Consider the following 14,989-nt stretch of genomic DNA (forward strand, 5'->3'; position numbering starts at 1 on the left):
ACCCAATCCCCAGCCGTTTCCCAGCAGCCACTACTGGAGCACCAGTTTGCATGCCTGCTCTGACCCCTGTAACCACAGTACAGGATGCACCTATGTACTTGGGGAAGGCGACCCCGTCAACAACATCATCAGCCGTGACCGCACCCTCATCCCAGCCCGCCATTTCAGACCACGCCCAGGTCCCTGCGACTGTGCCAACAGAGACCCAACAGCAGCCAATCAACCTGTCTCAGACCCACCTCCACACCCATGGGCCAGGAAGCCAGCAGCCCCCCGGCCAGCAACCCCCCACCCAGCCCCAGGGTGGCCAACTCCAGTCCCAACCTCCCCCACACCAACCCCCATCCGCTCACGGTTACCCTCCTATCACCAGCCACACCCAGCCCGCCCAAGGCTACCCCCAGCCACCCCCACACCCTGCCCCCACCTCAGGCGGCCTCCCGGGGGGCCTGGCTCACCCCGAAGGGGAGACAGAGGAGGAGCGCCTGCACCGGCAGCAGGAGCAGCTCCTGCAGATGGAGCGGGAGCGGGTGGAGCTGGAGAAGCTGAGGCAGCTCCGTCTGCAGGAGGAGTTGGAGAGGGAGAGGATGGAGCTGAAGCTGCACAGGGAGAAGGAGCAGATGCTGGTGCAGAGGGAGATCCACGAGCTGCAGACCATCAAGGAGCAGGTAGGTCTCCTCCTCGGACCACCCACAGACATCTGAGCACTGTCTTGAAGAATAGAATTGTTGGGGTTTTGTCTGTTTTCGTATTGACATAGATGTTGTACAACTTCAGTTGCCTTTTTTTTCATTGAGAAGAGTCCATTTCAATCAATGAGTTTAATACGTTGAAATACATTTAACGTCTTGTCATTATTGTCTAATATGTATTATATGTGTTTGTTTGTCTGTTTTAGCTGATGTTTTAGCTGGCTGGTAAATCATAGGCTTTGTGTAACCATTTTCTTCTTTTCCGATAGAACAAGCATGGTTTGCAATTCTTTCAAGTTCACAAGGTGTGGAGCCCCTCTTTATAGAATGCTTTAGAAATTAAGAGAATGCGCATTTGCTCTGGGTAGTGAACCCCAAGTCTTGCAAATATCCCCAGCATCTGGCAAACCTTTCACATTCTCTGCTCTGTAACCAAAATAACATCAGGCATTACTAACCCACTGCCACACTAGTCCAAAAGGACCTTTGAGGGGAAATGCCCTTTTAGGTGTAGCTTAAGTCTGTGTTAAAGCTGTTTCATACTGTCCTTCAGGTCATCCAACAGCAGCAGGCTGAGAGGGAGAACCAGCTGGTGATGCAGAGGGAGCAGTTAGCCCAGCAGAAAGCCCAGCTCGACCAGATACAGTCACTGCAGCAGCAGCTCCAACAACAACTGGAGGAGCAGAAGAGACAGAAGACTGCTGCAGCCACGGCCGCAGCCCAGGGCATGCAGGTGCATGGCACAGTCACATGGGCCTACATCTCTAAACACCTTACATTGCTTGCTTGATATTTTGAGTGAACTATCCCTTTCCACGCAAACAATCGCAGTATTTGAAATCTATTCAAATACTGTTGGCTATGGTCCAAATAGTTCTAGTTCAAGTGCATCCGAAGTTTCAATTAGTATCATTTCTGAAAAGTGAAACAAGGTTGTCCTCTGTAAATCTCTCTTTGACTCTTTGTCTGGCTTTAGGTGGACTTGAACGGACAGACGTTGCATCCCTATGCAGAAGTCACTTCCAGGTCTCTGCCCAACTCCTCGTCTGAGCTGTGCCTGCGGAGCGGAGAAGAGCCCCCGGAGAGCCGCAGCATGAGGAAGCAGAATTCCATGCCTCGTCTTCGGGACGGTGGTGATGGAGAGAGTGTTCAATTATACGGCGCCCGCCGTATTGTAGATAGCTGTGTTCAGACGGACGATGAGGATGGCGAGGAGAGGTGAGGAGAACATTTGCAACCAAGGCTGTCAGAAAGAAAATGGCTTCACAAAGGCATGCCTGGGGGAGTTAAACACATTAGGATAATCCACAATATGGATTTGAGATCTTTAGCTAGCCTTGCCTTGCATTATGGGTTTTGACTTTGGAATCAATGTTATTTTCCCCTTTCATCTCCTCCCAGGTATATGTCCCGGCGCAGCAGACGCAACCGCCGTAGCGTGGACTGCAGCGTCCAGACGGACGACGATGAGGAGAAGGTGGAGTGGGAGCAGCCCGTACGCCGTCGACGCTCGCGATTTTCCCGCCACTCGGATTCCTCTGCCCCAGACTCAAAAAGCGACAACACCAAGATGGCGTCCTCCAGCATCGCCATCCAGACCATCTGTGACTTCTCATGCCAGACAGAGACAGAGCAACTTGGGAGGGTGTCCCCGGCCATCCACGTGACCCTCCCAGACCCCAACAAGGTGGAGATTGTCCACTACATCTCTGGCCCGGAGCGGACCCAGAAGGGCCAGAGCCTAGCCTGTCAGACGGATCCAGAGGCCCAGTCTCAGGGGGTGGTGGTGCCCCAGCTCAGCGTGCCTACCACTGTCAGCCCCTACTCCTCCAGCACAGAGACCCTCAGCCACTCCCAGCTGCGCCAGCACAACCACCAGCAGCAGCAGCAGCAGCAGCAGAATGCCGCCGCGGCCAAGTTCGAGAGGCGCCGGCCAGACCCCTTGGAGATCAGCTATCAGCCACCACACCACCTCCACAACGAGTCCATCTCCAGCCTCATCCGCCAGGCGCCCCCAAAATCCCCCCAGGTCCTCTACTCTCCTGTCTCTCCTGTCTCTCCACACCGACTGCTAGAGTCCTCCCTGTCCAGTGAAAGACTGAACAAGGCCCATGTCACCCCACAGCAGAAGTCCTACACCACTGAGTCGCCCCAGAGACACCCCACCATGCCCCGGCCCATCAAGAGCTCGCAGAGGTCCATGTCCGACCCCAAGCCGCTCAGCCCCACCACAGACGAGCACACCAAGGCTAGGCTGTGTCTCTCCCAGCAGCAGGCCCTGCAGAGCCAGGTAGGAGAGCAGAACCCCTGGAGACCCCAGACGTCCGAACGAGAAACTCACATGGAGGGAACTAGTTTCAGAGAGAACTCCCATAGCCAGACACACAGAGAGCAATGCCAGGGCAAGGCAATAACCCAGTAACTACAGCTGCCAGCACAGCAGCATATAATGTAGGATGCTGCTGCCTCAGCACAGCCCTAGTGGGAAGATCTTATCTTTATGGCTGTTGTCAGATCAGTAACCGCTAATATCCCTTGTCAGATACTTGGCTATCAAATTTCCTTAAGACTATGGTGCTGATTAACCCCTACAGAAATCCTTGTTCAATGATCCCAATTGATGTATTAATGATTGCATAATTAAGTAGTGGCCCATAGATAGAGCTATGTGTGTGTCACAGTCCAATACTGAAGTACCTTAAAGATAGATTAGGAGAATATAATGGTTTGAGCAGCCTGGATATTGCAACCTCAGCCAAACCATTATTCTCCAGCCCAAATCCAACCCAATGCTAACCCCACTGTTCTCTCTCTGTCTTGTGTGTGTTTGTCTTGGCAGCTGGCTGCCTTACAGCAAAGCTCACTGCTGAGGAAGGTAAAGCGGACCCTACCCAGCCCTCCTCCAGAAGAATCCCACTTACCCATGGTGACCCCAGCACTCCCCCAGCTCTACATGCCCTCCATGGCCAGCCTGAAGGCAGCCTCCCGGCCCGGCCTGGCAGCCAAGGCCAGTCTCTTAAAGGACCTCACCCACGAGCTGAAGGCCGTGGAGCAGGAGTCCACCAAGCTACGCAAGCAACAGGCCGAGCTGGAGGAAGAGGAGAAAGAGATCGACGCCAAGCTGCGCTACCTGGAGCTGGGCATCACCCAGAGGAAGGACACGCTGGTGAAGGAGAGGGAGAGGAGGGATATCGCTTACCTGCGCTGTATGGGCGACGCCCGGGACTACATGTCCGACAGTGAGCTCAACAACCTGCGCCTGGTGGCAGCAGCAGCCAGCTATGAGAGCAACGGGCTCCTGGCGCGGCCCAACACTGCGCCACTCAGCCATTTCACCAGTGACCTCAACACGGCCGCACAATTTCCCCCCACTTCCTCCTTTGTGTCCTATCAGTATGCCCAAAGCCAGTCAGCTTCAGTCCCCCAGCCACAACCACCCTATCAGCCCTCAAGCTACAACCAGCCCCCATACCCAACAGTTTCCCAGTCCCAGACCCTACCCCAACCTACCCCGCTTCAGACCCAAACCCCCGCCCCTCCCTCTTACCAGACCCAACCCTCTTATCCCTCTCACACCTATCCCCTGTCTCAGCCCCAACACCAGCCCCTGCCCCCATACCCCCAGTCAGACCATGGGCAGCCCGCCCTCCCCCAGCATCTCTCCCAGTCCCAGCCCAGCCACGGGGGCTTTGCCCCTGCCCAACCCGGTCAGCCCCCATACCCAACCCACAGCTCCCCTTTCCCCATCCAGACGTCCACTTACCCAGGAACCCAGAGCTCCACCTACCAGCCCCAGGCTGACATTCTCACCGTGCACCAGAGGCCCCGGCAGACATCTCTAGCCGACTTAGAACACAATATGCCCACCAACTATGAGATCATCAGCAACCCCACAGTGGTAGTGACCACCACGGCACAGGACGCCACCTACTGCTCCAGCGGAGCGCCCTCCTATGGACAGTACACAGGTACTACAACCATGGCTAGCTCTTATGGCCCATATTCCTCCCCTGTGTCCAGTACATACGGCCAGTACAGCACCACAGCAGCCAGCACCTACGGCCAGTACACTTCCACTCCAGCCAGTACGTACGGACAGTACACAACCACCACAGCTAACACGTATGGCTACACCACCACCACGGCCAGCTCCTACGGTCAGTACACCTCCACAGTGGCCAACAGCTACGGAGGTCACTACAAGCCAGACCCCTCCCTCCACTCTGTGGACAGCCCCTCCACCTACGCCAGCGATGGCCTTTACGGAGGTTCGGGCCTGGAGCAGAGCATCCCCAGGAACTACGTCATGATCGATGACATCAGCGAGCTGACCAAGGAGGGGATGGGCCCCCACAGCGACGGCCACGGAGGACGCTACCCCGGAGACGTTGGCCCCGTCCTGGGCCCCGGGACTGGCCCCGGTGTGGGTCCGGCACGAGGCACAGGCAGCGGAGGCACTTACGGCAGGCCGGAGGACGAACGGGAGGAAGACCTGTACGACCACCACGGCAGGGGTAAGAGCTACCACCCGCGAGGGTCAGACACGCACGGACGAGTAGTGAGCAGCGGCAGTGCTAGCATGGGTGGGGGATCCTCCTATTACTATGATGACTACAAACATGGCGGCGTGCCGGTGGGCTTGGCGGGGGGGCGCACGTCTCAGAAGCCCTCGTCCAGGAGCCTGGCGCCGGCCGTCATGTCGGCCAAACGCAGCAAGCACCGCAAGGCCGGCATGGAGCAGAAGGTCTCCAAGTTCTCCCCAATCGAGGAGGCGCGTGACGTAGAGGCCGACATGGCCTCCTACTCCTCCTCCACTGGGGGAGGTGTCTCCATGGTAACCCGTGGCCGCCGCCTCCACGACGACCCCTACGGGCTGAGGAAGGGCGGAGCCTTCGACCCGAGGTACTACGGCAGCATGGTGGTGGAGGAGGACGACAGGATCTACTACACTTCGGGCCGCTCACGCTCCACCGGCTACGGCATGGACAAGGTGGCGTCCAGGGACTACCCTGGGTACCGGAGCCGCTCCTACGAAAGAGACTCGTCCTCCTCCTACCGTTCCAACTACGGCTACAGCCGGGGCCGCCACCCCACACGCCAGTACTCCGAGGAGGAGAGCTCACTCAGCCCCCTGGGGGTCGGCAGAGCCTCTGACCCGTACGACCCGGCCCGCTCTAGTCAGTATTATTACGGCCAGTACTACGGGTCCAGCCACTCGCTCCCAGACGTGCAGGACCACATGATCCGAGACCTGCCGCGGACGCACGTCTACAAACCCGACGATGCGTACATAATAGACGATATGCACTGTGCTGTGTCAGACAGCGAAGGTAAATAGGAGGATGGATGCATTCCACAAGCAGGCTCCTCCCACCTCCTCTCTGGACATCCCCCACCTACCCCGAGTAGAATAGTGCAGCCAGAGAGAGAGAGAGAGAGAGAGAGAGAGAGAGAGAGAGAGAGTTGCATGCTGTGGTGTTGCGTCCCAAGGGCTAGTTACAGTTCTCATCATAGGGACCAGGTGTCTGTCTGCTCGGCCCCCGCCTGCCCGCCCGCCCGCCCGTCAGCCTGCCTACCTACCTGCCTGCCAGCCTATTCGTCGGTCCGTCCGTGCTTTTGAGACTTGCATGAGTCTTTGCGTTGAATTCATCTGTCACATTCTCTCCAGCATGCTGGGAGTCGCATCCCTTTTCCTTTCAGGAAACGTCCTTGGGTGTAAAACCATTGTCCTCTGGTGTTCGCTGGTGTTCGCTTGTTTTATCGTTGCAGTCACTCGTGTGTGGTGTGGATCTATCGTTTCTGAACTGTGGTTGGTGGTGATGTGTGTTTGTACCATGCATGGGTGTAAACATACTTCTGTTTTCTTGTTCTTTTTCTTCCCTTGTTCCTCTGTTTGGCCTTCCTCTCTCTCTTCCCTCTTTTCCGTTTCTGATCCCGTTCTCTTGCATGACACGGCGGTCAGGCTGCATGCCTCTGTCTCCTAGCGACCTGGAGATTGACTGTGATCTGCTCTTGGTTTCTCAAGCCTACCACCTGAGCCAGGAGGAGACCGACTGGTTCCAGAAGCCTCGCTCCACCTCCCGTCACTACGGCAGCAGTGGCCACTCCTCCTCGGGGCGGAGCAGGCACGTCAAACACACCTATCACGATTACGACGAGCCGCCTGAAGAGGACCTGTGGCCGCAGGACGAGTACGGACATGGGGGACGTCACACGACATCCCGAGACCAACGTCACCAAGGCAGCGCCTCGCGCCACTCCTCGTCCAGGCACGGGGACGAGACGCGCTCGTCACGCTCCTCCAAAGGCCACCCCAAGGACCCTTCGCTGCGCCACGACTCCCAACGGATGTCCTCCTCCTCTGGGAAAAGAGGGGAGTCTCGCTCCTCGGGGTACCACTCGTCAGACTACACCCGGGACCCATCGGGGCACCACCATGGCCAGCGCTCCTCCAAGCAGGGCTCCCACAACCAGGGAAGCTCCTCCCGGAGCAAGCAGCAGCAGCAGGACCTCCAGGGTCACCCGCCCTCCTCCAGGCAGCCTGGCAGCAGCTCAGGCCGGGTACAGGGCCCTGCCAGTGGGCCTCCCGGCTCAGGCAGGCAGGGTCCTGGTGGTCCCCAGCCAGATGGAGCTCCAGGTCAGAGGACCCAGCTCCAGCAGCAGCCTCAGACCCAGGCAACCAGGCAGACCCAGCCACCATCAGGGACGGTCAGTACCCAGCAGCAGCCCCCAGGCTCAGCTCAAGCCCAACAGCTTCAGGCTAAGCCTGGTCAGCCTGGTATGGCTGGTCAGCCTGGAATGGCTGGTATGGCTGGCCGGCAGCCAGGCCCTGCAGGGCAACAACCACCTATGGCGGTAAGTACCTTAACATTTACTAATGTCCATTCCCTTAAAAATAGATCTCTTGTTCTCTCCTCTACCCTCAGTAGAAAATATTCCACATCTAAAACTGCCCAGAGCCTTATCCACTCCAACTGTAATGGTTGAAGAGGCCTTGATTGGTACAGCCATCCCATGATTACAACCATTATTTTGAAATGAAAACCTAGGCAGAGACCAGTAGACCAGTCTTGCATTCACGTTGTGTAATGAATGAGAAAATATGATGTGTGAGCAAACGACCATAGGCTCCCATCAATTATTCCCTGTGCTGGTGTGACCTCTCACTGTGTATCCAGGAAATACTGTAGCCAGTAATCTTGTTGTTTTGTATTCCGAGGGAACTGTCACTTTAAGTGAATCACAAAAGGATGAAGGGAATCCCTCACCCTTTTAATCATCTCTCTCTCTCTATCTCTCTCTCTCTCTTTCCCCCTCTCTCTTGTGTTTGCTTTTGCACTCTATCTCTCTCGTTCTCTCTTACTTTGCATCTCCTACAGGCAAAGACAGACACCCCCCCAATGACTGCCATAGGAGCTAAGGCAGCAACAGCGCAACCTGCAAAAACAGCCCAGCCCCCCCTCACAGGAATAGGTAAACATACTTTGCCTGTCTGTCTAACTGGCTGGCTGGCTGCTGACTTTCTCCCTATCTAGCAGGCTATCTGTCTAGCTGGCTACCCAACTGTCTGGTTGTCAAGCTGGCTGAGTGTTGGAACTGGCTTGCAGGCTGGCTGTCAAACTGGCTGGCTGACTGTTTTACTGTACTGTAGGTGGTAAAAGACCTTTCATTCCCACGGCCACATGTTTCAGTGGGAGTGGATTACGTAAAGAGGTATCACAAGTTTAATCTGGGGACTAATCCAGAGAATGCCTCGGAGAGATGACGCCGCTGGATAATCTCTAAACAGGAAACGCAGAGAAACGGTTCACTTCTGTGTCAGTGTCAGCTGGCCGATGTCATCATCACAGGAGCTGCGCTCCAACAGCAACTAGTCCTCTGACAGCTGGGGTCAGGGAGCGGGGCCAATAGCTGTCTGGCCTTTTAGATTCAGTGAGATCATAATAAACATACACCATTCTGTTGCTTTAAGACTCTGTGTGTTTAAAGAACTTATTTACGATCCTTCAGATTTGAGGTAACTCAGTTTGAGTGTGGTATCTGTCCTTCGGGATTACTGGCCTGTGGGTTGATATAGGATTTAGCATTGTGTCACTTACCCCACTGCTCTTTTCTCCCTCCTCACCTCATCTGCCCCCCCTCCCTCCCCCAAGGTTCCAAGGCGGGCCCTAGACCAGGAGGCATCGGCAGCGCCGCGGCAGGCCTGCCGGGGGCGGAGGGAGACAGCGTCCTCTCCAAGATCCTGCCAGGAGCAGCCGCCGAACAGGCCGGGAAACTTGGAGAAGGTAGAAGGAAAACTGGAGCGCATTGCGTTTCTCTGACCTATCACACTTGACCTCTTGACCTCTGGCCTTTTCTGTAAATCTGTCTCTAACCGGTCCCTGTTCTTGCCGTAACCGTAACCGTGTTATAACGTCTTTCTCTCCCAGCTATCTCTGGATTTGGCAAGAAGTTCACCTCAATGTTCTGAGGTGCTGAGATGAAGGTGAGTCTCTTTTGATGCTTCATCTCAAAGCAGAAGTGGTGCATTTGATTTATAGTTTTGCATAATACGCTGCTCTTTAAAACTAATTTAGTTGTGGATTGGAGTCCAAACTGAAAATATAGCAGAATCAAGCATGCCCAATTTAGCTTTTCAGATTCAGAGTAAGTGACCAGTGCCCATTACAAATCAGTGGCGTTTGTTTTCCAGTGCTCTACTTGTGTGAGTTGGAATGTGTAGAACAGTTAAGCAGTATAATCAACCTTAGTCTAATACAAACAATTTTATATTGTTATTGAATTTTTCTTGGTTGAATTCTTTGTTTAATTGTGTTTATTGTCTGTGCTGTAATTTACTGTTTTGCTGGCAGGTGTTTGTAAATGTTACGGATGATGTCACGAGGCCTCGTACCAGAAAAAACCTATGAAGTTCCATAGCTTTGATGAGAGAGATGGAGAGAGGGAGAGGAGAGAGGAGGAGAGAGGGAGGAAGAGAACATCAGGGAGCGGACATCTGAAAGCACTGGTGAGTGTGAGAAATTCAACACTTCAAAAACTGAAATGGATTCTCTCGTTCTCAGTATTGTTGTGATTCAGAAGCATGTTGAGGAATAACACAGGCCTTATATCAGCCTTTCTTTCAATTCCCTTTTGCAATAAGCAATTCGATTTTTTGTTAGGAACTAACAAAAGCTAAATCTAACAAGTTTATGGATGACAAAATGACAAGAATTAGGCTCTCTTCATCTCCTTTCTTCTGACAGCCAATAAGGAATCAATGGATGCTGCAGATCTCAGGCGTGAACAAACAATGTCAGAGAAACAAACTGTTTTCTCTGGCAGGCCAGACAGTAAGTTACGAGCACCAATACACCAAGCACTAACTAGATTTTAGTTCCAACCATTCTCCATCGTAGGAGTAGGTTTTACGTGTGTCATTTATGTCATAATGTAACTTTATTCCCAGTGGTCGATTTATTCAACATGTTCAGAAGTTCAAACTTTTAAGATTGTATATAGCTGTAGTATCATGTTCATAGCATACACAACTTGCACAACTGCTTGCTAAAATGGACACTAGTCTGTATGGGCGCACATAGGATAGCTTCAATGCTACATAGCACTGCATGCTACATAATACAGCTAATTCTAATGACTTAACGACAGTTCAGCCTGGAGTCAGGATGAGCTGGCTGAAAGGGCATAACCTATTCATTCAACAAGGTGCACAACTTGATACATTTAGAGCCCAAATAAGATGTTGTTTAATGTATGACTCACAATGATATATAATTGTGAGTATAATAGGAATTTAGACTTATCTAAAACACCGAAGGCCTGTCCGGCCATAGGCAAACAGTAGCTGTGCACATGGGACAGATAGTTTAACCACCCAAGAAGTGAACAGCTACCATAACAATTCAGGACCACGGTCTGAACAGATGGTACCCGTCAACAATTAAGTGTTTGTGTGCCGCCCAATTCAGCACCGCTCAAGTTAGAAGTGGAACATAAGGACTAAATTGGTGTTATCTAAAGACAACCTCCAGCCATGAAACAGCGTGACACTTCTGACACAGCAGCCAGATCCATACAAAGTAGTTCTCCTGCCTTTCGGAATGTACTTAGCTTTGTCGAACACTGCTAGCTTGCTTTAAAAAGGTTGCAAAAAATGTCTAACCTTTGCCTTGCTAGAATTGTTTTGTCTGTCCACAGTCCGACCGTCACAATAGCAAAATGTAGCTCAGCCAAACATACCGCAGCTGCCATTAGCGCTAGACAACAACAAAAATAGATTCTGAACATTTGACCACCCTTTCTCGTTATTAACTATTCATAAATTCGGTGAGATTACCAGTGTCACAAAAAATGTCAAATGACTTGAGACACTGTAATACTGTGTGGGGAAACATAATTGACACTTTTTTGAGTAATAATTCCATCATGAGCACAGCGCAGGATCTGCATTCGTCCCATGCATGGCGACTTGCTGAGTCAGCAGAGACGTGGTCGTTCAGACCATTTGCTAACGATTTATTGGTTTTGTAGATTTTTTTGTTGGCACATTATAGGAACACAAGTTCTGTCATGGGGGGCGCTGATACTGTTCCTCCACCCCATAGCACTAGGCCTGCAACAACCACAACCGCATGTTAAAATTGGGATTTCGGGGTAAACTGCAGTGTTTAGAAGGTTGGTGTGCTAGAGGGTAACATTCCAAAAGTTATCCGGGATTTAGCAAGAGTCAGAAAGCCACTGTCTTTTAGGCGGGCTGTGCTGAATAATGCATGGCTGGGGTTCAGTCATCAGTCAAGCAGGGCTTGGTGGATCCAGATCCCACTATGCCAGTCTGAATATGAATGTGAAGCTGGGGCTCACTGGCTGCGTAACTGGATCTGCACACAGGAGGCCCAGTCAGTATCCGATGTCCACATCCTCTAAGACCCCCCCCCCCCCCCCCCCCCCCCGTCATACAGACCCCGGTTCTGTCCCGTCTGTTGTCCTTCAACACACACAAACTCAAATGTGAGCCCCCTCACACACACACACACACACACACATACACCAACTGTGAGTTCACTGCCTGTGGGACGCCTTCTCCTGTTTCCCCATCTACAGTAGACTCCCTCTGTGTATGGGGTGTGAGTGAGAAGCAGGAGAGAGAGAGACACAGAGAGACACAGAGAGAGACACAGAGAGACACAGAGAGACACAGAGAGACACAGAGAGAGACACAGAGAGACACAGAGAGACACAGAGAGACACAGAAAGACACATAGAGACACAGAGAGAGAGACAGAGAGACACAGAGAGAGACACAGAGAGACACAGAGAGAGACACAGAGAGAGACACAGAGAGACACAGAGAGACACAGAGAGAGACACAGAGAGACACAGAAAGACACAGAGACACAGAGAGAGAGACAGAGACACAGAGAGACACAGAGAGAGACACAGAGAGACACAGATAAAGACACAGAGAGACACAGAGAGACACAGAGAGACACAGAGAGAGACACAGAAGCCTGCACTGAAGGGGGCTAATCCCACACACAGCCCCCCAGTGGAATCATAGCGCCAGTAGCTTCTGTCATGCGAATGAATTCCAACAGGCTCAGACAACAGGCCTTGTTAATATGCAGTGCTCTGCAGCGCTATGTGGCTCGATGTGTGCACTGTAGTCCATGCTGTTTTTACTGAACATGTGATCAACTTTGATGGATATTGTTTGCAGAGCGGTGACTTTTTAATTTGTGCAGTGCATGCAGTGATGGATGCCAGACTTGTACTGTGTGTGGTGAACTGCTACACCTAGTGGGGCAGTGAATGCACCATGCATGCTGTGTGCACCATATCCAGTGTAGGTCTATGTAACAGTGGCGTACAGTGATGTGGGACAAAACTCAGGCAGTGAGTGCGGCGCACAGCTACACGCGGCAGCGCTGGGCGGCGTGTTGGCAGCGCAAGGTCGCGCCGCAGCTGTGCGGTCACCGGGAGGCTCGAGTGACTGCAGCCTCCGTCTGTCTCGCTCCGCTCAGGGGAGCTCTGTGACAGACAGGCCCAGCCGCTCACATCTACAATTACAGCCCCAATTACTGCTCACTTCACTTCAGTCACATCAGGCTGTGCTCTCCTTGAAAACAGCCCCCCCCCCCCCAGTAGCTACAGTTATGGGAGAGAACTTCCTGTCTTTCACTGTATATCAGGATGCTAATGCATTTAGCGGTCAAGGCTCTGATGCAGAATGACAGACATGTCACTAGAGTGGGAGGGGTAGATCGTCCATCTGTCTGATTGAATAACCCAGACATGATTAAGGAGCTGAATTAGCCTTGTCTAAGTGTATTGGGATGGGTGTTGCTCGGTGGTAGAGCATTTGACTGCAGATCGAGAGGACGCCTGTCCAAATCCCCCCCTGTGTGTCCCTTTGGATTAAAGCGTCTGCCGAATGAAGACATTCATAATATGTCCAAGCCGGGGCTCTAACCATCTCATGAAGATCACCAGTGTGTTCTCTGGTTCAGGAGCCCAACATCCGACATGATGGCTCCATAGAAACAGATGCAAACTGAAGCATCAAGCAGTGGTAGTAGAAGTATCAGAACTCTATAGCTAACCACGAACAGACAGTGAAATCTCTGCTTTATTGTATGGACCAACTGGATGCAATATGCTGTAATGTACAGTATATTAAATGTGATTGCATAACATGCATGGGCAGGGAGCACTTCTCTTGTTTGGCTGTTTTGCCACCTGGTGTGGGATTATAGAACTGCACTGTGATACTCTACAGCAGGGGTCCCCAAACTACGGCCCGGTGCCGAATACGGCCCGCCCGCGCATTTGGACCGGTCCTCTGAACAATGCCAGAGACTTTTTGTAATTTTTTATATATTTTTTTTTTCTTTCTCTCAGTTCACACTGATTAATATAAGTAAGTGAATGTTTTGATTTCAATAGCAATGAATATGAAAAAAGGTCATTAAGATGGTAATAATGCTGTTTTAATAGGCTATACATCCCTTGATATGTACGGATGTACGGTGCATAACAAAATAATAAACACATTTAGCATAATAAATACATTTACAATCATAATATAATCTCCACAATAATACTGGTAGTCACTCTGGCCCATGCAATTTTCTGTTACAGACCGACACATTAAAGAAAGGAAAAATGTTCTGGCCCTCGCAGAAAAAAGTTTGGGGACCCCTGCTCTACAGTGTTAAATATTCATAGCGATGGTCTAAGGTTTTGCAATGTGATCTACATGGATGGACCAAAGAGTGATATTTTATAATATATACAGCACAAACACTCAGTCTGGCATTCATTTCCGTTCCCTCAATAGAATGACAGTATTTTCTGTCATGGTAAGATTCATTACTGCTATAGTATAATAAATGACAACATTTACATATTGCACTCTATCCCCTAACATCAGGTTTGTTTTTTCCCGCCAGATCGATTCAAGGGCCCCCATTGTTCTAAAAAGGAACCGACAATGAAGCCACTCCCCATGTCAAAGACCCAGACAACCCCTCGCCCACAGAGCTCCACCATAGGACCTGCAGAGAACCTGCTCTCGGCTGCTCTGCCTTCCCACCACTAGAGGGAGTACCTCACAGGCCAGTGCTGCTGAGACCACCAGTCCCTGCCACAGAAGAAGAGTAGAGTAGCTCTGAGGAAACTGCCTGGCTGGTCCCTCTGCTGAGGATTCAGCTAAACGAGCTTGTACGGAAAAGGAAGGGGAGCAGTGCTGGGATTCCATTGTCATGTGCTGGTGATACTGGGCTCTGTGGGGGGCTTGTGCCAAGAGCAACTATCGCCTCCTAGGTGGTTTGGAGGCCTGGCAGGATCCTTGGTTCCCGACACCTGTGCTCAGATAGAAAATAATGGAAAACACAAAGAAGTCCACTCTACTCGAAAAAGAAATGTTGTGCTTCATAGGCTTTTCTGGTACATAAGGACCTCTTATTTAATCATTTAAAAAGGAGAGAAGATGACTTTAAAAAAAAAAGAAAAAAAGAGGTTATGATGACGAAAATGTTGGTGATGTTGACGCTTCGGACGTCCATCTCCATGGTTTGCTCTGTTTCTATCTCTACATTCCAGAATGGAAAGGCCCTCCCTACGTTTCTGAATGCTGACTTCTCGCTCTCAGTTCGTCTTCACTTTACTTTCTCTCCACTTGCGATGCGGTAACCAAGTGTACTATAGTGGATTTAGGAATTCGGAATGCATGGAACTTTATATCCAAGACCTCACACTGTTTGCCATTTCAACCACAGAGGCCATAAGACACTGGTAAC

General features: G+C 51.6%; 1 protein-coding gene across 1 annotated transcript in view; it reads left to right on the top strand.

Annotated features, from left to right (window-relative positions):
• bsna (bassoon presynaptic cytomatrix protein a) overlaps nucleotides 1-14,749 on the top strand; it is a 67,383-nt gene extending 52,634 nt beyond the window's left edge. Inside the window, exons 6-18 of the mRNA XM_062460491.1 lie at nucleotides 630-668; nucleotides 962-997; nucleotides 1,246-1,425; nucleotides 1,669-1,910; nucleotides 2,094-2,982; nucleotides 3,532-6,022; nucleotides 6,718-7,547; nucleotides 8,072-8,165; nucleotides 8,846-8,977; nucleotides 9,122-9,177; nucleotides 9,545-9,699; nucleotides 9,938-10,024; nucleotides 14,141-14,749. Coding sequence (XP_062316475.1) covers nucleotides 630-668; nucleotides 962-997; nucleotides 1,246-1,425; nucleotides 1,669-1,910; nucleotides 2,094-2,982; nucleotides 3,532-6,022; nucleotides 6,718-7,547; nucleotides 8,072-8,165; nucleotides 8,846-8,977; nucleotides 9,122-9,162 — 4,974 coding nt within the window. The 3' untranslated portion in view covers nucleotides 9,163-9,177; nucleotides 9,545-9,699; nucleotides 9,938-10,024; nucleotides 14,141-14,749. The remainder of the gene's footprint in view (nucleotides 1-629; nucleotides 669-961; nucleotides 998-1,245; nucleotides 1,426-1,668; nucleotides 1,911-2,093; nucleotides 2,983-3,531; nucleotides 6,023-6,717; nucleotides 7,548-8,071; nucleotides 8,166-8,845; nucleotides 8,978-9,121; nucleotides 9,178-9,544; nucleotides 9,700-9,937; nucleotides 10,025-14,140) is intronic.
• Nucleotides 14,750-14,989: the final 240 nt, after the last annotated feature.

This window comes from Osmerus eperlanus, chromosome 4, assembly GCF_963692335.1.
Source record: "Osmerus eperlanus chromosome 4, fOsmEpe2.1, whole genome shotgun sequence".
Lineage (NCBI taxonomy): Eukaryota > Metazoa > Chordata > Actinopteri > Osmeriformes > Osmeridae > Osmerus > Osmerus eperlanus.